The sequence below is a fragment of the Cynocephalus volans genome, chromosome 6, assembly GCF_027409185.1.
Source record: "Cynocephalus volans isolate mCynVol1 chromosome 6, mCynVol1.pri, whole genome shotgun sequence".
In the NCBI taxonomy this organism is placed as follows: Eukaryota; Metazoa; Chordata; class Mammalia; order Dermoptera; family Cynocephalidae; genus Cynocephalus; species Cynocephalus volans.
In genome coordinates this window covers 119,921,473-119,941,255 of record NC_084465.1, presented here as the reverse complement: position 1 = coordinate 119,941,255, position 19,783 = coordinate 119,921,473, and the positions used below count along the sequence as shown (strand labels likewise).

General features: G+C 35.6%; 1 protein-coding gene across 1 annotated transcript in view; it reads right to left on the bottom strand.

Moving 5' to 3' along the window:
• LOC134381039 (immortalization up-regulated protein-like) overlaps positions 1-19,210 on the bottom strand; it is a 33,877-nt gene extending 14,667 nt beyond the window's left edge. The window contains exon 1 of the mRNA XM_063101127.1: positions 19,059-19,210. Within this exon, the coding sequence (XP_062957197.1) occupies positions 19,059-19,210 (152 nt within the window). The remainder of the gene's footprint in view (positions 1-19,058) is intronic.
• Positions 19,211-19,783: the final 573 nt, after the last annotated feature.

Here is a 19,783-nt window from a genome sequence, read left to right as displayed (position 1 = left end):
AAAGGCACCAAGCCTATACACTGGGGAAGAGACTGCCTCTTTAGCAAATGGTGCTGGGATAACTGGATATCCATATGCAGGAGAATGAAACTAGATCCATACCTCTCACCGTATACTAAAATCAACTCAAAATGGATTAAGGATTTAAATATACACCCTGAAACAATAAAACTTCTTAAAGAAAACATAGGAGAAACACTTCAGGAAATAGGACTGGACACAGACTTCATGAATACGACCCCAAAAGCACGGGCAACCAAAGGAAAAATAAACAAATGGGATTATATCAAACTAAAGAGCTTCTGCACAGCAAAAGAAACAATTAACAGAGTTTAAAGACAACCAACAGAGTGGGAGAAAATATTTGCAAAATATACATCTGACAAAGGATTAATATCCAGAATATACAAGGAACTCAAACAACTTTACAAGAAAAAAACAAGCAACCCAATTAAAAAGTGGGCAAAAGAGCTAAGTAGGCATTTCTCTAAGGAAGATATACAAATGGCCAACAGACATATGAAAAAATGTTCAGCATCACTCAGCACCCAGGAAATGCAAATCAAAACTACACTGAGATACCATCTCACCCCAGTTAGGATGGCTAAAATCCAAAAGACTCCGAACGATAAATGCTGGTGAGGTTGTGGAGAAAAAGGAACTCTCATACATTGTTGGTGGGACTGCAAAATGGTGCAGCCTCTATGGAAAATGGTATGGAGATTCCTCAAACAATTGCAGATAGATCTACCATATGACCCAGCTATCCCACTGCTGGGAATATACCCAGAGGAATGGAAATCATCAAGTCAAAGGTATACCTGTTCCCCAGTGTTCATCGCAGCACTCTTTACAATAGCCAAGAGTTGGAACCAGCCCAAATGTCCATCATGGGATGAGTGGATACGGAAAATGTGGTATATCTATGCAATGGAATACTACTCAGCCTTAAAAACGAATGAAATACTGCCATTTGCAACAACATGGATGGACCTTGAGAGAATTATATTAAGTGAAACAAGTCAGGCACAGAAAGAGAAATACCACATGTTTTCACTTATTGGTGGGAGCTAAAAATAAATAAATAAATCCACACACACACACACACACACACACACACACACACACACACACAAAGCCGAGGGGGGCAGGGGGAAGAAGATATAACAACTACAATTCTTTGAAGTTGATACGACAAGCAAACAGAAAGGACATTGTTGGATGGGAATGGGGAGAGGGAGGAGGGATGGGGGTTTTGGTAACAGGCCACAATAATCAACTACATTGTATATTGACAAAATAAAATAAAATAAAATAAAATAAATCATTGCTCACAACATTTTGACTTTTTTAGGTCTCCATTTTCATCCTTTTATATTTCCTGTCTGTCATACAATTTTTGTAGTTGTTACTATCTTTAATATGTTTGTCTTTTTATCTTCATGCTAAAGACATCCCATAAGTTTTGGTATGTTTTGTTTTTATTTTTATTTCTATCAGTATTTTCTAATTTCCCTTGTTATTCCTTTTAAAAGAATGTGTTGTTTAGTTTTCACATATTTGTGAATTTTCTTGTTTTCCTGTTATGGATTTTTAATATTATCCCGTTGTGGTTGGAGAATACTCATTGAATGATATCTGTCTTTTTTAACATATCAAAACTTGTTTTGTGGCCTAATATGATCTGTTGTGAAGAATGTCCCATGTGCACTTGAGGAGAATGTATCTTCTGCTGTTTTGGGGTAGATTTTTCTATGTCTCTCTGTTACATATCCAGACAATCCCTGACTTATAATGGTTTGACTTAAAATTGTTTCATTTTATGATGGTGTAAAAGCCACACACATTCAGTACAGGCTTATTTATTTGGGGGGCAGGGCTGAGGAGTATGGGGATATGAACGTGTGACCTTGGTGTTATAAGGCTGTGTGCTATAACTGAGCTAACCAGCCATATTCAGTAGAAACTGTACTTTGAGTACCCACACATTCTTTCTTTCACTTTCAATATAGTATTCAATAAATTACATGACATTATTATAAAATAGGCTTTGTGTGAGATGATTATGCCCAACTGTAGGCTAACGTAAGTGTTTTGAGCACTTTTAAAGTAGGCTAGGTTATATGGATTGAATTGTGTCCCCCCAAGTTTTATGTAGTAGAAGCTTGATCCCTACTGTGACTGTTAAGAGGGTAGGAAATCCTATTATGGTCATTTAAAGGTGGGGCCTTGAAGAGGTGGTTAGATTCTCAGGACCATGTCCTAATGAATGGATAAATAATGGTCATGAGCATCATTCTGAGGGCTTTAAAAAGAGAATTCATGAGAGTTTCTCTCTCTCTCTCTCTCTCTCTCTCTCTCTCTCTCTCTCTCTCTCTCTCTCTTTCCCTGTGCTCTGCCATTTCTGCCATGTGAGACCCCAGGGCCACTGTTGCCACCACCAAGGCCTTCACCACATGTGTTCCCTGGACTTTGGACTTTTTAGCCTCTTAAACTGTAAGCAATTCTTTTCATTTTCCTTATAAATCACCGACTTTCAGGTATTTATGTTATAAGCAACAGAAACAGACTAACACACCAGGGTAAACTTTGATGTTTGGTAGGTTAGGTATATTAAATGCATTTTCAACTGACAATGGCTTTATTAGAATGTAACCCCATCGTAAGTTGAGGAGCATGTGTAGTTGATTTATTGTGGTGTCCAAGTCTTTTATTTTCTTACATTTCTTATGTCTGATTGATCTGTTACTGAAAGTAGGGCACTGAAGTCAACAAGTATTATTGTACAGTTGTCTATTTCTTCCATTCTGTCAATTTTTTCTTCATATATTTTGAGGGTTTGTTATAAGGTCCACAAATGATTATAATTGTTATCTTATCACTCTACTGAATATTTATTAATTTTAGTCACTATTTCCATTGAATATCTTTTTCCATCCCTTTACTTTCAAACTATTTGTGTCTTTAAATCCACAGTGAGTCTCTTGTATACAGCACTTAGTAGGATCATGATTTTTTTTCCATTCTGCCAATCAATATCTTTTTGTTTATTTTTTGATTGTTGTGTCTTCTTCTCCACCCCTCCCATTTGTTTGTATATTTATTTTATTTATGTTTAGGTCCCACAAATAAGTGACAACATGTGGTATTTCTCTTTCTGTGCCTGACTTATTTCACTTTATAATTTTTTCTAACTCCATCTATGTTGCTGTGAAAGGTCGTATTTCATTCTTTGTTACAGCAGAGTAGAATTCCATCGTGTAGATATACCACATTTTCCATATCCACTCATGTGATGATGGACATTTGGGCTTGTTCCAACTCTTGGCTATTGTAAATAGTGCTGCAATAAACATTGGAGTACAGGTATCCCTTCGACATGATGATTTCCATTCCTCTGGGTATATTCCCAGCAGTGGAATAGCAGGGTCATATAGTAGATCTACCTGTAATTGTTTGAGGAACATCCAAACCATTTTTGATAAAGGCTGCACCATTTTGCAGTCCCACCAACAATGTAGAAGGGTTCCTTTTTCTCCACAACCATGACAGCATTTATCATTCTCAGTCTTTTGGATATTAGCCATCCTAATTGGAGTGAGATGGTATCTCAGTGTGGTTTTGACTTGCATTTCCTAAATGCTGAGTGACATTGAGCATTTTTACATGTATCTGTTGGCGATTCATATATCTTCCTTTGAGAAATATCTATACAGCTCCTTTGCACATTTTTTAGTTGGGTTACTTGTTTGTTTGTTTGTTTGTTTGTTTGTTTCCTGTAAAGTTGTTTGAGTTCCTTGTATATTCTGGACGTTAATCCTTTTTTGCAAATACTTTCTCCCACTCTGTTCATTGTCTTTTCACTCTGTTGGTTGTTTCTTTTGCTGTGCAGAAGCTTTTTAGTTTGATATAATGCCATTTGTTTACTTTTCCTTTGGTTACCTGTGCTTTGGCAGTCATATTCCTGAAGTGTGTACCCAGTCCTACTTCCTGGACTGTTTCCCCTATGTTTTCTTTAAGGAGTTTTATTGTTTCAGGGTGTATATTTAATTCTTTAATCCATTTCGAGTTTGATTTTGGTATATGGAGAGAGGTACGGGTCTAGTTCCATTCTCCTGCATATGGATATCCAGTTTTCCCAGCACCATTTGCTGAAGAGGTAGTCTCTTCCCCAGTGTGTATGCTGATGTCTTTGTCAAAGATCAGATGGCTGTAGATGTGTGGGTTGATTTCTGAATCCTCTATTCTATTCCATCAATCCATGTGTCTGTTTTTGTGCCAGTACCATGCTGGTTTGGTTATTATAGCTTTGTAGTATAGTTTAAAGTCAGGTAGTGTTATGCCTCCAGCTTTCTTTTTTTGCTGTGAATTGCTTTGGCTATTCATGGTCTTTTGTTATTCCATATAAATGTTTGGATAGTTTTTTGTATGTCAGAGAAAATGTCATTGGAATTTTGATGGGGATTGCATTGAATCTGTAGATCACTTTGGGTAGCATGGACATTTTCACAAAGTTAATTCTTGCAATCCAAGAGAATGGAATATCTTTCCCTCTTCTAGTGTCCTCTTTAATTTTTCTCCATAGTGGTTGATAGTTCTCACTGTAGAAATTTTTCACACCCTTAGTTTACTTTATTTCTAAGTATTTTATTTTTTTGGTGGCTGTTGTAAATGGGCTAGCTTTCTTGATTTCCTTTTTTCTGCATGTTCACTGTCAGAGTATAGTAAGGCTACTGATTTTTGTGTTGATTTTGTCTCCTGCAACTTTGCTGAAATCATTTATCAACTCCAAGAGTTTTTTTGTAGAGGTTGAAGGCTGTTTGATATATAGGATCATGTCATCTGCAAACAGGGACAGTTTAACTTCACCTTTTCCAATCTGTATGCCCTTAATTTCCTTCTCTTCTCTGATTGCTCTGGATAGTACTTCCAACACTATGTTGAATAGGAGTGGTGAGAGTGGGCATCCTTGTCTAGTTCCTATTAAGGGAAAATCTTTCAGGTTTTCCCCATTAAGGATTATACTTTCCATCTATGCCTAACTTGTAGAGAGTCTTTATCATGAACAAATGTTGAATTTTGTCAAATGCTTTTTCAGCATCTATAGAGATGATCATATGGTCTTTGTCTTTGTTCCACATGTATTCTCATCTCTTACAGCGATGAGCCATAAACCTGATTTGTTCTAGGTTCAGTTTGTCCACAGGTGTGTTCCTGGTGGCCTTTTGCTGCAGGTCATGAATACTGGAGTGATCTCATCTGACCCAGCTGACTCTGGGTCCTCAAGATGTACACCCCATGTCTCAGTTCTTGCCCTAAGCTCTGTTTACTCGAGAAAGTGTTCTCTGACTCCCCAAACAAGCTCAGTACTATTCTCCAGACCCCTTGCACTTCTTCCCCTATGACAGCCACTGCACACCTGGACGTGTTCCTACCTGCAGGCTGAAAGCTCCCTGTGGGCTCTAGTGAGGAGTGGGGTATGCCCGGCCATATTCCCAGTACTTTTTCTAGCACCTGTTCAAAAGTGTTTCATAAAAAGTTTATGAATGGACACAGGAATCAATGCTTTCAAACCTACCTTATGTATAATAAGTCACACCCGTGTAGTGACATTTTTAAAAAGGGCCTTAACTCTTTCAAGTAGCCAGTAGAATGTTTTGAGAAGAATATGCAAACATCAAATATCATTAGCATTTCAAACTTAATGGTGCGAAGAAACTTCCAAATTATTAAATCTGAGCTCCTTATTTTATATCCAAATATGGACGTCTTTGTAGGTTCTAAAATTTTTCAATGGAATACTTAGGTGTTTACAGAATACAAATTAAAAAGCAATTTTACTTCAAAGTATTCTTTCTATTTTGACACCAATTAATTTTTAAAAAACTATTCCCAAAGACATTTCTTTAAAATAATCCAAATATGCAACTTACAACAGCTCTATATACTGTAAATCTGCTGTTCTAAAAACAAGGGGCAACTATCCTTTGTTTACTTTTACACTTAACATACTGAAAAGTCTGTACAACCAGTCACTTAGTAATAGTCATATGTAAAACAGAGTAGTGACAAATAATTCTGCATGCATTCTTTTCTGTTTCAAAATTATTTCTGAATTATTGAAAATGTTTTAAAACACTTTCTGTTTGAATTGTGTAAAAGAGAGGGTAGAAAAATATGACTGCATGCTTCCTGCCTCACAATTTTACTTCACTTATAAATACACACACACGTGTGTATGTGTGTGTATATACACATATGTGTGTTTGTGTGTTTGAACATCCTTAGATGTGTATTACCTATTTCATTTTTTTTTTCTGGAAATACTGTTTCATTATTCTACAAAACATAGCACTACCCAATTAATCAGTAGATTTGAAGCCTGGATAACTGTTCTATTTCTTTCCAGCACTTTCTGCCAGGTCTGCCTGTCCTTGGGTTTGGGGACTTCCCTCACTGTTCCTCTCCACTGGCAGCATCTCCAGCTCACCCTGGCCACCTGGTTCCACACCCCTAAGTCCTCCAAATATTTCATGAGCAGAAAGAGTTTTCCCCTCAGGAAAACACCGGATGGCTCTGCTACTGAGTAACTATGGGTTTATAATGAATGATCAATCCATGTGATTTGTCTGTAAACCTGAAAGGGCACACTGAAAACTTTTCCTTTTTCTCAGAATAAGTGAAGGTACACATTGCTCTGTTATTGAAAATTAAAATTCATTAAATGATACTTATGAATAAGAACTAAGAACTCATTTTCTAGCCCTAGATCCCAAAGAGGTTCTCCTAGAATATTTTACCTGAAAGGTTTACAGTATTACATTTTATATTTAAGTTTATGATCCATTTTGAGTTAATTAGTGAGACTTTTTAGCCAACAGATGTCCATTTTCTCCATTATGATTTGTTGAAAATACTATCCTTCCTCCTTCACCTGGTTTTGTACTTCTGTCAAAAATGAGTTAGGCATATTTGCATGGGTCCATTTCTGGGTTCTTTGTCCAGTTCCACTGATCAACTAGAGATATCTCCACCAATATTACACTGTTTTAGTTACTGTGCCTATAAACTAAACCTTAGTATCTAGTTAAATGATTCATGTACTTTATTCTTCTTCAGTAATTGTTGTAGCTATTCTAGTGTTTATGCCTTCTCATATAAATTTTAAAATAAACCTATCTATGCATGCAAAAGAAAGCTTATTGGGATTTTGATAAGATTATCATTCACTCTATAGATCAACTTGGAGAGTGTTGACATTTTTGCTATGTTGGGTCTTTCAAACCAGGAACCATGTACATCTCTAAATTTATTTAGTTCATTTTTTTATCAACATTTTGTAATGTTCATCATACAGATTCCATAAAAGTTTTTCAGATTGATGTTGACGTCTTTCATTTTGTTTGGAGAAATGGTAAAGGTATATGTTTAATTTCAGTTTCTACGTATTGATTGTTAGTGCATAGACATGTGATGGGTTTTGGACTGTAGATCTTTTATCTTGTGAACCTGCTGAAGTCATTTATTATTTCTACATTTTTGTAGACACCCCGGGACTTTACATAGACACTCATATAATCTCCAAGTAAAAACAGTTTTATTTCTAGCTTTCCAATCTGTATGCCTTACTTTTTTTCTTGCCTAATTGTGCTGCCTAGAACGTTCAGTGCTTTGTCTAACCAGAGTGGTGAGAGCAGACATCTCTGCCTTGTTTCCAGTCTGAGGGGGAAAGCATTGTCTGTCATCATTAAGTATTATTTAGCTGTAGGTTTTTGGTAAATGCTCTTGATAAAGTTTGGGAAGTCTCCTTCTATTCCTAGTTTTCTGACAGTTTTTATCATAAAATGCTGGTATATTTAGTCAAATGATTTTTCTGCCTCAATTTACATAAGTGATTTTTCTTTAGCTTATTGCTATAGTGTATAACATATATTGAGGTTTGACTAGTGAATTGGCTGTACATGCTACTTGAAATCAATCTCATTGGTCATGTGCTGTAGACTGGATGTCCTTCCAACCTCATTGAAGCTGAAATCCCCACTATAACTGTTGACAGTGGGAAATCCTATTATGGCAGTTGAAAGGTCGGGCCTTGAAGAGGTGATTACATTGAAGGACCATTCCCAATGAATGGATTAGAAATGGTGGTCATGGGCGTGGTTCTTAGGGCTTGAAAAGGAGAATGCATGAGGAGCTATCCCTCTCTCTGCTCCACCATCTTCTGCCATGTGAGACCCCTGTGGTACTGTCACCACCAAGGCTTTCACAAGATGTGTTCCCTGGACCTTGGGCTTTCCAGCCTCCAAAGCTGTAAGCAATAAATTTCATTTTCTTACAATTCATCCAGTTCCAGGTATTTCTGTTATAATCAACAGAAACTGACTAACACATCATGTGTGTAATTCTTTTTATATACCATGCTATATTCAGTTGTCTAATGTTTTGGTGCAGATTTTATGTCTAAGTTTATTAGAGATATTGGTCTGCCGTTTTCTTTTTTTGTACTATCTTGGTCAGGTTTTGATGTCAGGGCAATAGTGGTTTCATAAAATTACTTAGCAAGTGATGCTATTCTGTTTTTTAGAAGATTGTGTGTAGCACTGGGTTGTTAATCCTTTAAATGTTTGGTAAAATTTTCCAGTGAACAATCTAGGCCTAGAGATTTGGGGAGAGAGGAAGCTGTTTAATCACAAATTCAATTTCTTTCATTGTTATAGAGCTAAACAGGCTATCTCTCTCATATGGGCTCAGTTTTGGTAATTTGTAGCTTTTGGAAACTTGCTTCATTTCTTATAAGCAGTAGAACTGATGAACATAACATTGTTAGTAGTATTCACTATCATTTTAATAGTTGCAGGGTCTGCTGTGATAGCTGTTGTTTATTCCTACTAGTCCTCTGCAGTTTCACATGAGAAGTTTTCAAATTTTTCACGTGAGAAGTTTTCAAAGTTTTGTCATTCAAATTTTTATCTCCCGAGAAGTATACATCACCTCTCTTGGGTTTGCTTTCAATAATTCCTCTTTGTCTTCAGTTTTCAGAAGTTTTTATATAACATGTCTCAACATAAATTTCTTTGGGTTTACCCTATTTAGGGTTCATTCAGCTTCTTGAATCTGTAGGTTTTTGTTTCTGATAAATTTGGAAGTTTTCAGGTATTACTTTGCTTCAAATACATTTTAAGTCCCACCATTTTTTTTCTATTGTCTTGCTAGGTCTCTGCTGATACACATGCTAGTTATTTTAATGCCTTCTGACAAGTCTGTGAGACTTTTTAAAATCTTTTTTTCCCTTTCTTGTTCAGAATTGGTTGATCCTATTGATCTGCTGTCGAGTTCACTGACTCTGTCTTCTGTCTTCTACTCTTCACTGTCGAGCCTATCTAGCAAGTTTTTATTTTAGTTATGGTATTTTTTAATTTTATAATTTCCATTTGATTCTTCCTTATACGTTTGATTTCTTTGCCTATATTTTCAAGGTTTTTTATATTTTACTTTGGATTATAATCCAATGTCACATTATTTTGTTGCTCGGATTGTGTCACCTTTGGCAGTTGGTAGCTCTTTTGGGTTAGTTCTGTGTCTCTTAGACCTGCCCCTGTCCTTTTGTTTTTGAACACTTTCTTGCTTTTAGGCACTACAGCGTTCTCGAGGATCACCTTATATTTTCACTGCCTCAGCCCTAGAAACAACCATTTTTCAAGAGAGACCCAATTCCTTACATTGGATGGTAATATTTGGAAACCAAGATTTGTGCTTATTGCTTCTGGGCTGTATCTTTTTAGCAGACAGAGCTAGGAAATACATGTGTATACTAACCTATGCTTATACATATATCTGTATCTATCTGTCCAAACTTTCATACATCTATATCTACCTATATATCAATCCATCTATATATCCGTCTGCCTCTATCTATCTATAGCTGTATATCTATCTGTGTATATACTGATGTCTTTGACTCTAAACCTGCACCACAGCATTTATCTAGCTCACATAATCTACAACTTATTTACTTACTTGTTCTAGCCTAGCACATATGTATAGTAATGTCAGAATTAACTTTTTCCCCTGTGATAAAATTAACAACTAGAGCTCATTTGGTCTTAGTATTATAGTATCCAGTCAAAATACCATTTTCCAGAGTTACTTTGGTCAGTTTTCCTCCTGGAATCCTTTGACATCCTGGTTGAATTTTTTTTTTAATTTGGAAAGAATAAAGATTAGTTTTTGTGGTGCATTTGGTAGGTTTTGTCAAATCCATAGGGTCATGAATCTACCACCCATTGCTATATAGAACAGCTGTATCACCCCAATATTCTCTTGTGTGATCCCTTTATAACCAGTCCTTCCCTTCCTGTGATTTTGCCTTCTCCTGGATGTTATGTAAATGGAATCATACAATATGTAGTCTTTTGGGGCTGACTTCTTATATTTAGCAACATACATACAAGATTCATCTATATTGTTATGTAAATCAATAGTTTTCTCCTTTTTATTGCTGAGTTGCATTTCATTGTATTGATGTACCACACTTCGTGTATCTATTCACCTCTTGAAAGATATCTTGATTGTTTGTAGGTTTTGGTGACTGTGAATAAAGCTGTGAAAACATCTGCATAAAGGCTATGATGTGAACTTGTTTTCATTATAATTTGGTAAATACCTAAGAATAAAATGGCTTGACCTTATTGTAGGCATGTGTTTTACTTTATAAAAAGTTGCCAAACTGCCATCTAAGGTTGTCACACCATTTTGTATTTCCAGTAGCAATGAATGGAATTATTGTTGCTCCACGAGCTCACCAAAATTTGATATTTTCAGGTTTTGTTTTTCCCAATCTAATGGGGAGAAGTGGAATCTCTCTGTGGTTATAATTGGTATCCTCCTATTAAATAAACACTGAACATGTTTTCATATGTTAATTTTCCACTTGTGTGTCTTCTTTAGAATGCATATATCCAAATCTTTTGCCTGTTGTTGGTTTTGTGTTGTTGAGTTTTGAGGGCTCTTTATATATTCTGGATAAAAAGACTTCATAACATATGTGACTTGCTAAAAATTTTTCCCAGTTTGTTTTAGTTTTTTGCGTCTTAACAGTGTCTTTTACAGAGTGAACATTTTTAAGTTTGATAAAGTCCACCTTTTCAATTTTTTCTTTTATGTTTTATGTTTGGGTTTTTATGTTAAAACTCACCAACAAAACCCAAAGTCGTGCATATTTTCTCCTATGTTTTATTGTAACATTTTATAGTTTTATATTTTACATTTAGGGCTGTGGTCTATTTTGAGTCAATTTTTGTAAAAGGTGTGAAATATGTATCAAGATTCATTTTCCTTCATAGGAATATCCAATTATTACAGCACTATTTATTGAAGGATACTATCTTTTTTCCTTGAATTATCTTTGCACTTTGGTCAAGTCAATTGAATATATTTGTGTGATCCTATTTCTGGGATCTCCATTTATTCATTGGTGTATGTTTCTAGACTTTTGCCAAAACCACAATATCCTGAATACTATACCTTAATTGTAAGTTATGTAATCGGGTAGTTTGTGTTATTTAACTCTTGTATTTCAGAAGTGTTTTGACTATTCTAATTCTTTTGCCTTTCCATATAAATTTTAGAACCAGCTTGTTGATAGTTACAAATAAAAGCCTGCTGGGATTTTCACTGGTAATGCAGGAAATCTACAAATACAAATGGGAGGAACTGGCATCTTAACAATATTGAGACTTTGAATCCATGAACATTTTATGCCATTCTTTTTAGTAAATCTTCTCTTATTTCTTTATTCATGTTAAGTGGTTTTCAGCATACAGATTCTGCACTTGCTATGTTAGAATTACACTTAAGTACTTAATGTTTTGCTTCTATTTTAAATAAAAATTTTTAAATTTTTTCAATTGTTCATTTCTAATACATAAAAAACAAATTACATTATATGTTTGACCTTTCATACTAAAACATTGTTAATCCTACTTATTAGTTATAGAATGTTTTGTATATAATGTGGAGTTTTCTATGTAAATATTTATTATATCAGCAAATAAAGATAATTCAATTTTTTTCTAATATGTACGCCACTTATTTCTTATTCTTATCTTGTTGCACTATTGCAAGTCTCCCAATGCAATACCAAATAGAAATGCCTTGTTCCTAGTTTTAGGAAAAATATTATTCAATCCTCACCATTAAGTATGTAGATTTTTAAATATTTTCTTTATTAGGTTAAGAAAATTTTCTTTTCCTAACTTGCTGAGAATTTTTATCAGAAATGGATGTTAAATTCTATTGGATGCTTTTTCTGGATCTATTGAGATGATAATTTGGCATGGTCTATTACTATAGTACATTACTTTGATTTTTGAATGGTGAATCAGCCCTGTTTTTCTTGGTCATAAGGCATCATCGTCACCATCCATATATATATATATATGCACACATACATACACAGACACCCACATATATATGCTGATGTATATACATATATATAATTTCTGTAGTCCAGTTTGATGTAATATTTTCTTAACGTTTTTTTGTTCTTCATGACTGATATTGGTCTATAGTTTTCTTTTCTCATAATATTATTTTCTGGTTTTGATATTAATATAATGCTGGCCTCATAAAATGAGTGAAGAAGTGTTCCCTTTTCTTCTATATTCTGGGAAATACTATGTAGAGTTGAAATTATTACCTCCTTAAATATTTGGTAGAATTCACTAGTGAGACAATCTGTGACTGGATTGGGGGGGAAGATTTTATTTATAATTCTAATTTCTTACTTTATATAGAATTGTTCAAGTTATCTATTTCCTCTTCAGTGGTTTGTAGTATATGTCTCTCAAGAAACTTTTTTTCATCTTAGCTGTCAAATTTTTGTGTGCAGAATTTTTGTTCTATTACTTTATTAGCCTTTTAATAATGGTGGAGTATATATTATCTCTTTTTTTAATCCTGTTATTGGTAATCTGTATCCTTTTTCTGTTCATCTTCTTCAGTCTCATCTGATATCTTCAAAGAAGAGACTTCAGATTTTATTTCCTCTCTCTCATTGGTTTTCAATATCACTGATTTCTGCAGTATTGATTATTAATTCCTTCCTTCAGTTTGTTTTCAATTTAAATTGCTCTAATTTCACCACATTCTTAAGGATAATCTTAGGCAACTGATGTAAAATTATTTTTTTCTAATATCTACTTTTAATACTATGTATTTCTCTGTAGGCACATTTTGTTGCATCCTGCAAATTTTGATATGATTTATTTTAATCTTCATTATGTTCAAAATAAATTTTAATTTCCCTTTAGATTTCCTCTTTGATCCATTGGGTATGTAGACGTGTGTGTCTTCAGTTTTATAATTTAAGGATTTCTGGGTATATTTATTATTGATTTTTAGTTTAATTCTGTACTTCTCCAAAAATAACACTTTGCATGGTTTCTGTTATTTTAAATGTGTTATTATTTGTCTAATGTTCAATATACTTTATGAACGCTCTGTTCATTTGACAATAATGTGTTCTCCTGTTGTGTAGAGTATACTAGATATGTCAATTAGGTCAAATTTGCCTGTTGTTTTTTTTTTAATCTTATTCAACTAACCTGTTTTCTTACTGATTTACTGCTACTTGCTCTATGTTTTATCAAATGAGGAGTATTTAAGTCTCCTATAACTATGGATTTGTCTATTTCTCCTTTCAGACTGATCAGCTTTTACCTCATGTATTTCAGATTTCTTTTGTTAGAAGCATATACATTTAGATTGTTATGCATTCTTGGAGAATGGGCCCCTTTAAATTTAATACCAGAGGAGAAAATTAGGACATCTAATACAAGAAAATCAATATGCTTAAAAGAGTAATTATGCTTTACTAATTAAAACTGACCCTTTTTAATTAAAACTGACCCCCTTCACACCCAGGGGAATGAAGTCAAGAAAAATACTGGAGTAGAAGGCACCAAGAATCCATCTCTCAACCTGGACTAAAATTGTACTGGCAGAAACTCTCTGAAGTAAATATGTTGGAACTCCATCATTTGCTTGAACACTTGCAGCTTCCAGAGGACAGCTTGCCTGGTAAATTGTGCACAGTGGCAGCTATCTATTCCCCAAACATAGGTTCATGTCAGGCAGTGGTTGGGGGCACAACCTACATTTCTGAGGCACCTTGCCAGAACAAGGGTGGGCAATAAATACCTGACCCTCCAAATGTCAGGGTTCTGTGTTCTGATTGTGGAATGCTTCTCTGGTTGTTGAGGTGTGGGCATGGAGGTTGGTCACCACTGTTCCAGACTTCACCAGCTAAAGTGGCTTCCAGGAAATTTTAAAGAACTATACCAGAAAATTTTAAAGAGCTATAAGTTTTTATTTTGGACATTCATAAACAACTGTATATGTGGGGAAATTTGGAAAGCCACCACACATGTCCAGGGAATGACACAGGCCTAGAAAAGACCTAAAGAAGAGCTTTCACCTCAGGCTGAACACAGACACAACCCAGCAATTTAAAAAATAAAAAAAAAAAGAAACTGGCAAGCCCTGGAGGAAGGGAGAGAATCTGATTTCTAGAGTTTGCACATTATAAGATTCAAAAGTCCGGTTCTTAACAAAAACATAGCAACACATACAAAGAAATAGAAAGGTCTCATCCATTCACATTAGCCACATAAATCAACACAGAATGTATCTGAGGAAGGCCAGATGATATCAGACTTCCTACACAAAAACTTTAGAACAACTGTCTAAAAAGATGCTCAAAGAGCAAAGGAAGACAAGGACAAAACAGGAAAGATGTGTAGAAAAAAATGAGAATATCAAGAAATATATAAAATTACAGAAGGGAACCAAAATAAAATTCTGGAGGTAGAGAATACAATAACTGAAATGAAAATACCTTAAAGAAGTTCAGAAGCTTATTTGAGTAAGCAGAAGAAAGAATAAGTAAAGGTGAAGAACAACTGATATTACTGAGGCTAAGGAACAGAAATTTAAAGAAGAGTGATGAATAATGAACAGAGCCTAAGGGACTGAAGAGGAAGACTCATTCTGAAGCATTTGCTCCAGGCCCTAAATGTTCACGTCCAGCTCTGCAGTTGGCCTGTGAGACTCCATCAAGCAGATCAACATATGCATTGCAGGAATCTTATCAGGAGAAGAGAGATAGAAAGGAACAAAAAGAATATTTGAGAAAACAATGCCTAAAAACATTCCAAATTGCATGCAAGAAAGGAATCTCCAAATCAAAGAAACACAGCAAACCTCAAGTAGGATAAATTCCGTAATACTCATATTGTGACATGCTGCAGTCAAAATATTAAAAGACAAAGAGAATCTGAAAAGTGTCCAGAGAGAAATGACTCCTCATAGACAATGAATCCTCAAGATTATCAACCATTTTCTCAACAGAAACCTTGGAGGCCAGAAGCCAGTGGGTGGACATATTCAAAATGCTTAAAGAAAAAAAATATATTGCTGCTTGAAATTTTATATCCAGCAAAACTATCTTATTTCATGAATGAGGGGGAAAAATATTTCTAGTTTTTTTTAAGGCTGAAGGAATTTATGATTATCAGACCTCCTGTGCAAGAAATGCTAAAGGGAGTCATTCAGGTTGAAATAAAAAGAAGATAGACAGTAATCTGAATCCATGTAAAGATATGAAGGTAAAGGTAAATACATGGCCAATTGTAAAGGTGATTTTGTTTTGTGATTTTGGTTTGTAAACAACTTTCTATTTTCTACAGGACTTAAGAGACAAATGTGTAAAAACAATTATCAGTCTCTATTATTGGGCACCCAATCTGTAATGGTGCAAGCTATGACATCAATAACGGATAGTGGGGATAGAGCTGTATAGGAGCAGAGTTTTTGTAGCTATTGAAGTTAAGTTGGTATCAATTAAAATTAGATTGTTATAACTTTAAGATGTTAAATGTTAGACCTATGGTAACCACCAAAAAACTTATAGAATATACGCCTAAGAAAATGAGAAAAGAGTAATATGCTTTACAACAAAGAAATCAACTAAACACAAAACAAGGCAATAATGGAGCAATGAGGAAGAAAAAAGCTATTAGGTATTTAGAAAACAAGAGTGGCAAAAATAAGTTCTTTCTTACCTGTAATTACTTTAAGTGTAAATGGATGAAACACTCCAATCAAAAGATATTGATTGAGAGAAGACCCAAATAACAAAAATTAGAAGTGAAAAAGGTGATATTACAACTGATACCTCAGAAATACAAGAAATCTTTAGAGACTACTATAAACAACTATAATGCCAACAAATTTCGAAATCTGGAGGAAACGGATAGTTTTCTACACACGCAAACTACCAAAACTGAGCCAAGAAGATATAGAAAATCTGAACAAACCAATAACAATAAAGGAGATAGAAGCTGTTATCAGAAGGCTCCCAACAAAGAAAAGCCCAGGACTGGATGGGTTCACTGCAGAGTTCTACCAAACCCTCAAAGAGGAATTGATACCAATTCTCTACAAACTATTCCAAAAGATTGAAACAGAGACCATTCTCCCAAACTTAATCTATAAAGCCAACATCACCCTGATACCAAAACCAAACAAAAATACAACAAAAAAAGAAAACTATAGGCCAAGATCCTTGATGAGTATAGATGCAAAAATTCTCAATAAAATACTAGCTAACAGAATACAGCAACATATATGCAAAATTATATACCACAATCAAGTGGGATTGACCCCAGGGATGCAAGGTTGGTTCAACATATGCAAGTCAATAAATGTGAAAAACCACATCAATAAAAGCCATGGGTGTCTCCATAGGACAGTGTTAGAAAAAGCCTATTCCAGAATTTGGGCTTTGACCGGGTGATTTGGGGGAGGGCCTGGATATGGGTGAGGGGTTTGTCACTCTAGATTAGATGCTGTCTGAAAGCAAAGACAATTCTGTGATTCAGTATGTCAGTAAGACTTATCTGTAGGAGGCAAAGATTATAGCCAGGAAAAAGTCATTACTGGTAAAGAAGTAGATATCACTCATTTTATCCCAGTGAGTGGACTGCTTGGTATGTTTTGGGTGGCGTGGTGACTTTGTTTTCTCTCTGTACTTAGAAAAAATGACAGATTTTCTTTGTTTTGTCTCACTTTATCTCTGTTCCAGAGGAATCTTGAGTGACATTGGTGCTCTGTGATGCCTTGTTGTGAGCAACAGGCCCATTTCAAGACATGAGCAGCTGCTCTTCCTTCCTCTCTCCAGAAAAAGAAACCGTGAGAGAGGCTTTTACCTTCAATATAGAGATGTAATTTTAGAATTTGAAAAACCGTAATAAAAAAATTTATTTAAAAATTTAAAAAATTAAGTATATGAAATAATTAAAATACTATCCCAAAAAAATAAAAATAAAAAAGATTTGCAAACTCAATAAAATATGTAGATCTTCTAGTCAAACTCACTCAATATATGGAGGAAGAAACAGACCAAGGGAGTAAAATGGCTCATGGGTTTTAATGTCCCTTCTAATTTTGGCTTAACTTTCCTGCTCCCAAATTCTATTTACATCTCGTTATATTTTGATGTTGTGAAAACTCATGAACGTTAGAATTGCCAATAACATTTTGGTTCATTCACCTTACCTGAGATAATGTCTCGGCTTGCACCTGGTGATTCCTTTAGGATTTGAGGCTTTATCAGTCCTGGAGTTCCTGGTACAAGCTGTGGACTCAGCATCTTGTTTCACCTCCCCAGCCCGATCCCCTCAGAAAACCAGGGAATACCAATGAGAAATAATATAAAATGAAGAAGACATTTATAAAAACACTTTAAAGTCTGCTTATAATTTGAACACTGAGTGTTTAATAAGCAAGTTTGCAGTTTTTTTGACCACTACAAAATTATTCATATATAATCAAGGAGAAAAACATTACTCTAATAAAAGAAAGCATAGACATGATAGCCTATGAAACCAATAGGATGACATTAAAAATACAGGTGATCAGGTGTGACTCCAGAGATCGTGAGGTGTTAGTCTTTCTCAAGTTTGTAATTCACAGTATTTTCCACCACCCCTTTGTATATTGATAAATCAATGAAGACAGTATCATGGTCAATGAAATATGTCATTTGATGGCCATATAACTGAAAGCAAGTTGCAAGATTTCCACACACAGTCACTTAATCTTTTAGTGACATCTGGCTTCCCGTTGACAAGTACATCTGACCACCCCACTGTGAGAGATCGCAGAGTGTGTGAATAATGACATACTTACTGTGGAAGACGATGGGTAATGTAGACGGTATACAGTGGATAGACCACTGTGGACTCTTATTTCATCTTCTGTGTCTAGTGATGTGTCCAAGAGATTGATTCTGGCAAAAAACGTGAAATACTTTTCTTTCTCAACTTGTTTTTCCGACATCACCTTTCAGTGGCAAGAGTAAGATGCTGAAGATGCTGCCTTCCCTAAAACTTGATTATTAGTTAAATAATCTTATCTCACAACTCCTGAGGTAATGCCATGGAAGAATCTACCCAAGCTTAAGCTTGCTCACTGCGATTGCTTGGCCTGGTAGCTAGCACTCTTTCTCAATATTTGCCAGGTATATATTCCACTGGATTTTCCATGTATAAGCAAACATATTCCAGTGGATTTTCCACATATAAAACTACAGTGTTTGGGTTTCTTTTAGTTATTAAATAATTCTATTACCTTCACAATTTAGCCTGTCTTTCAAAACCAGTAGGATACTTGCAACAATCTAATGTCCATGTAAACCATTCTTAATTGCAAGACCCAGCTTCTCCTGGGTTTGGTATGTGCTGCTGGTCACCAGTCTCTGCTAGATGCTGCCTGAGGTCTGACTGCTTCTGCCTCATCTCCTGCCCTCTGTCCCCTGCCCCATATCCTGCAGCTCTGCCCACCTTGGAAGGCCCTGTGGTGCCTGCACTGTATTTCAACTGGATCTGACCTCTCATTCTGCTCCACCTGACACAGCCTTTCACCTCTGACTTGAAGTCCCTCATGGACTACAGCTCTGTGATTTCAGCAGGCAAGTGGGGGGAGAATGGTCCACTTACCTCTGTGTTTCCCCCCTTTCACCTGCAAGATGGCACCAATCAGAGTTTGCTGTTTCAGAGTCTGGTAACTGCTCTTCTAGAGTGTACTCATGGCTCTCACTCTCTCTGGGAAGGCCACACATGTGGTTTGCTTGATAGAACCCAGTGCCCATGGTTGTGCTGGATTCTGGGTCTGTTCCTTTGAAAAGATCGGGGGTCTGGCTTATGTTAGTGTTTCTCCAAGGTTTCTATCATTCTCCCAGTCAGTGAAAAGTTTCCTGCGCACGTGGCTGCACTATTTATTTGCAAATTATATGCATGCACTGTGGTTCTATAACATATGTATGAGAAAGATTATCTGTACTTGTGTGTGTGTACACATACGTATGATTTTTTAGTGAAATTAAAAAGAATGTAAATGGAAGTTCTTATATTTACTTTCTGCACTTCAGTGTGCTGTCGTGTCCCCTCCTACTGCTGAGTCCCCCTCATGATCAATGAGCCTCCATGCCTGTCAGGTGCAGGTGTGGGGTGGGGGGTTGGGGACAAAGCAGGGGTGGCCTTTCCAGTACCTGGATGTTTTTGTTCTTTTGCTTCCAGTCCTCAGCTTCTGCAATGACCACCTTGATTGCACTGCACTGTTATTCATGGAAGGTAATAAAGGCAGATTTCCTTTGCTTGTCATTGTTTTCTTTTTACACCCTACCATGATTACAAATAACAGACCGCTATCAAGAAGAGTCCCC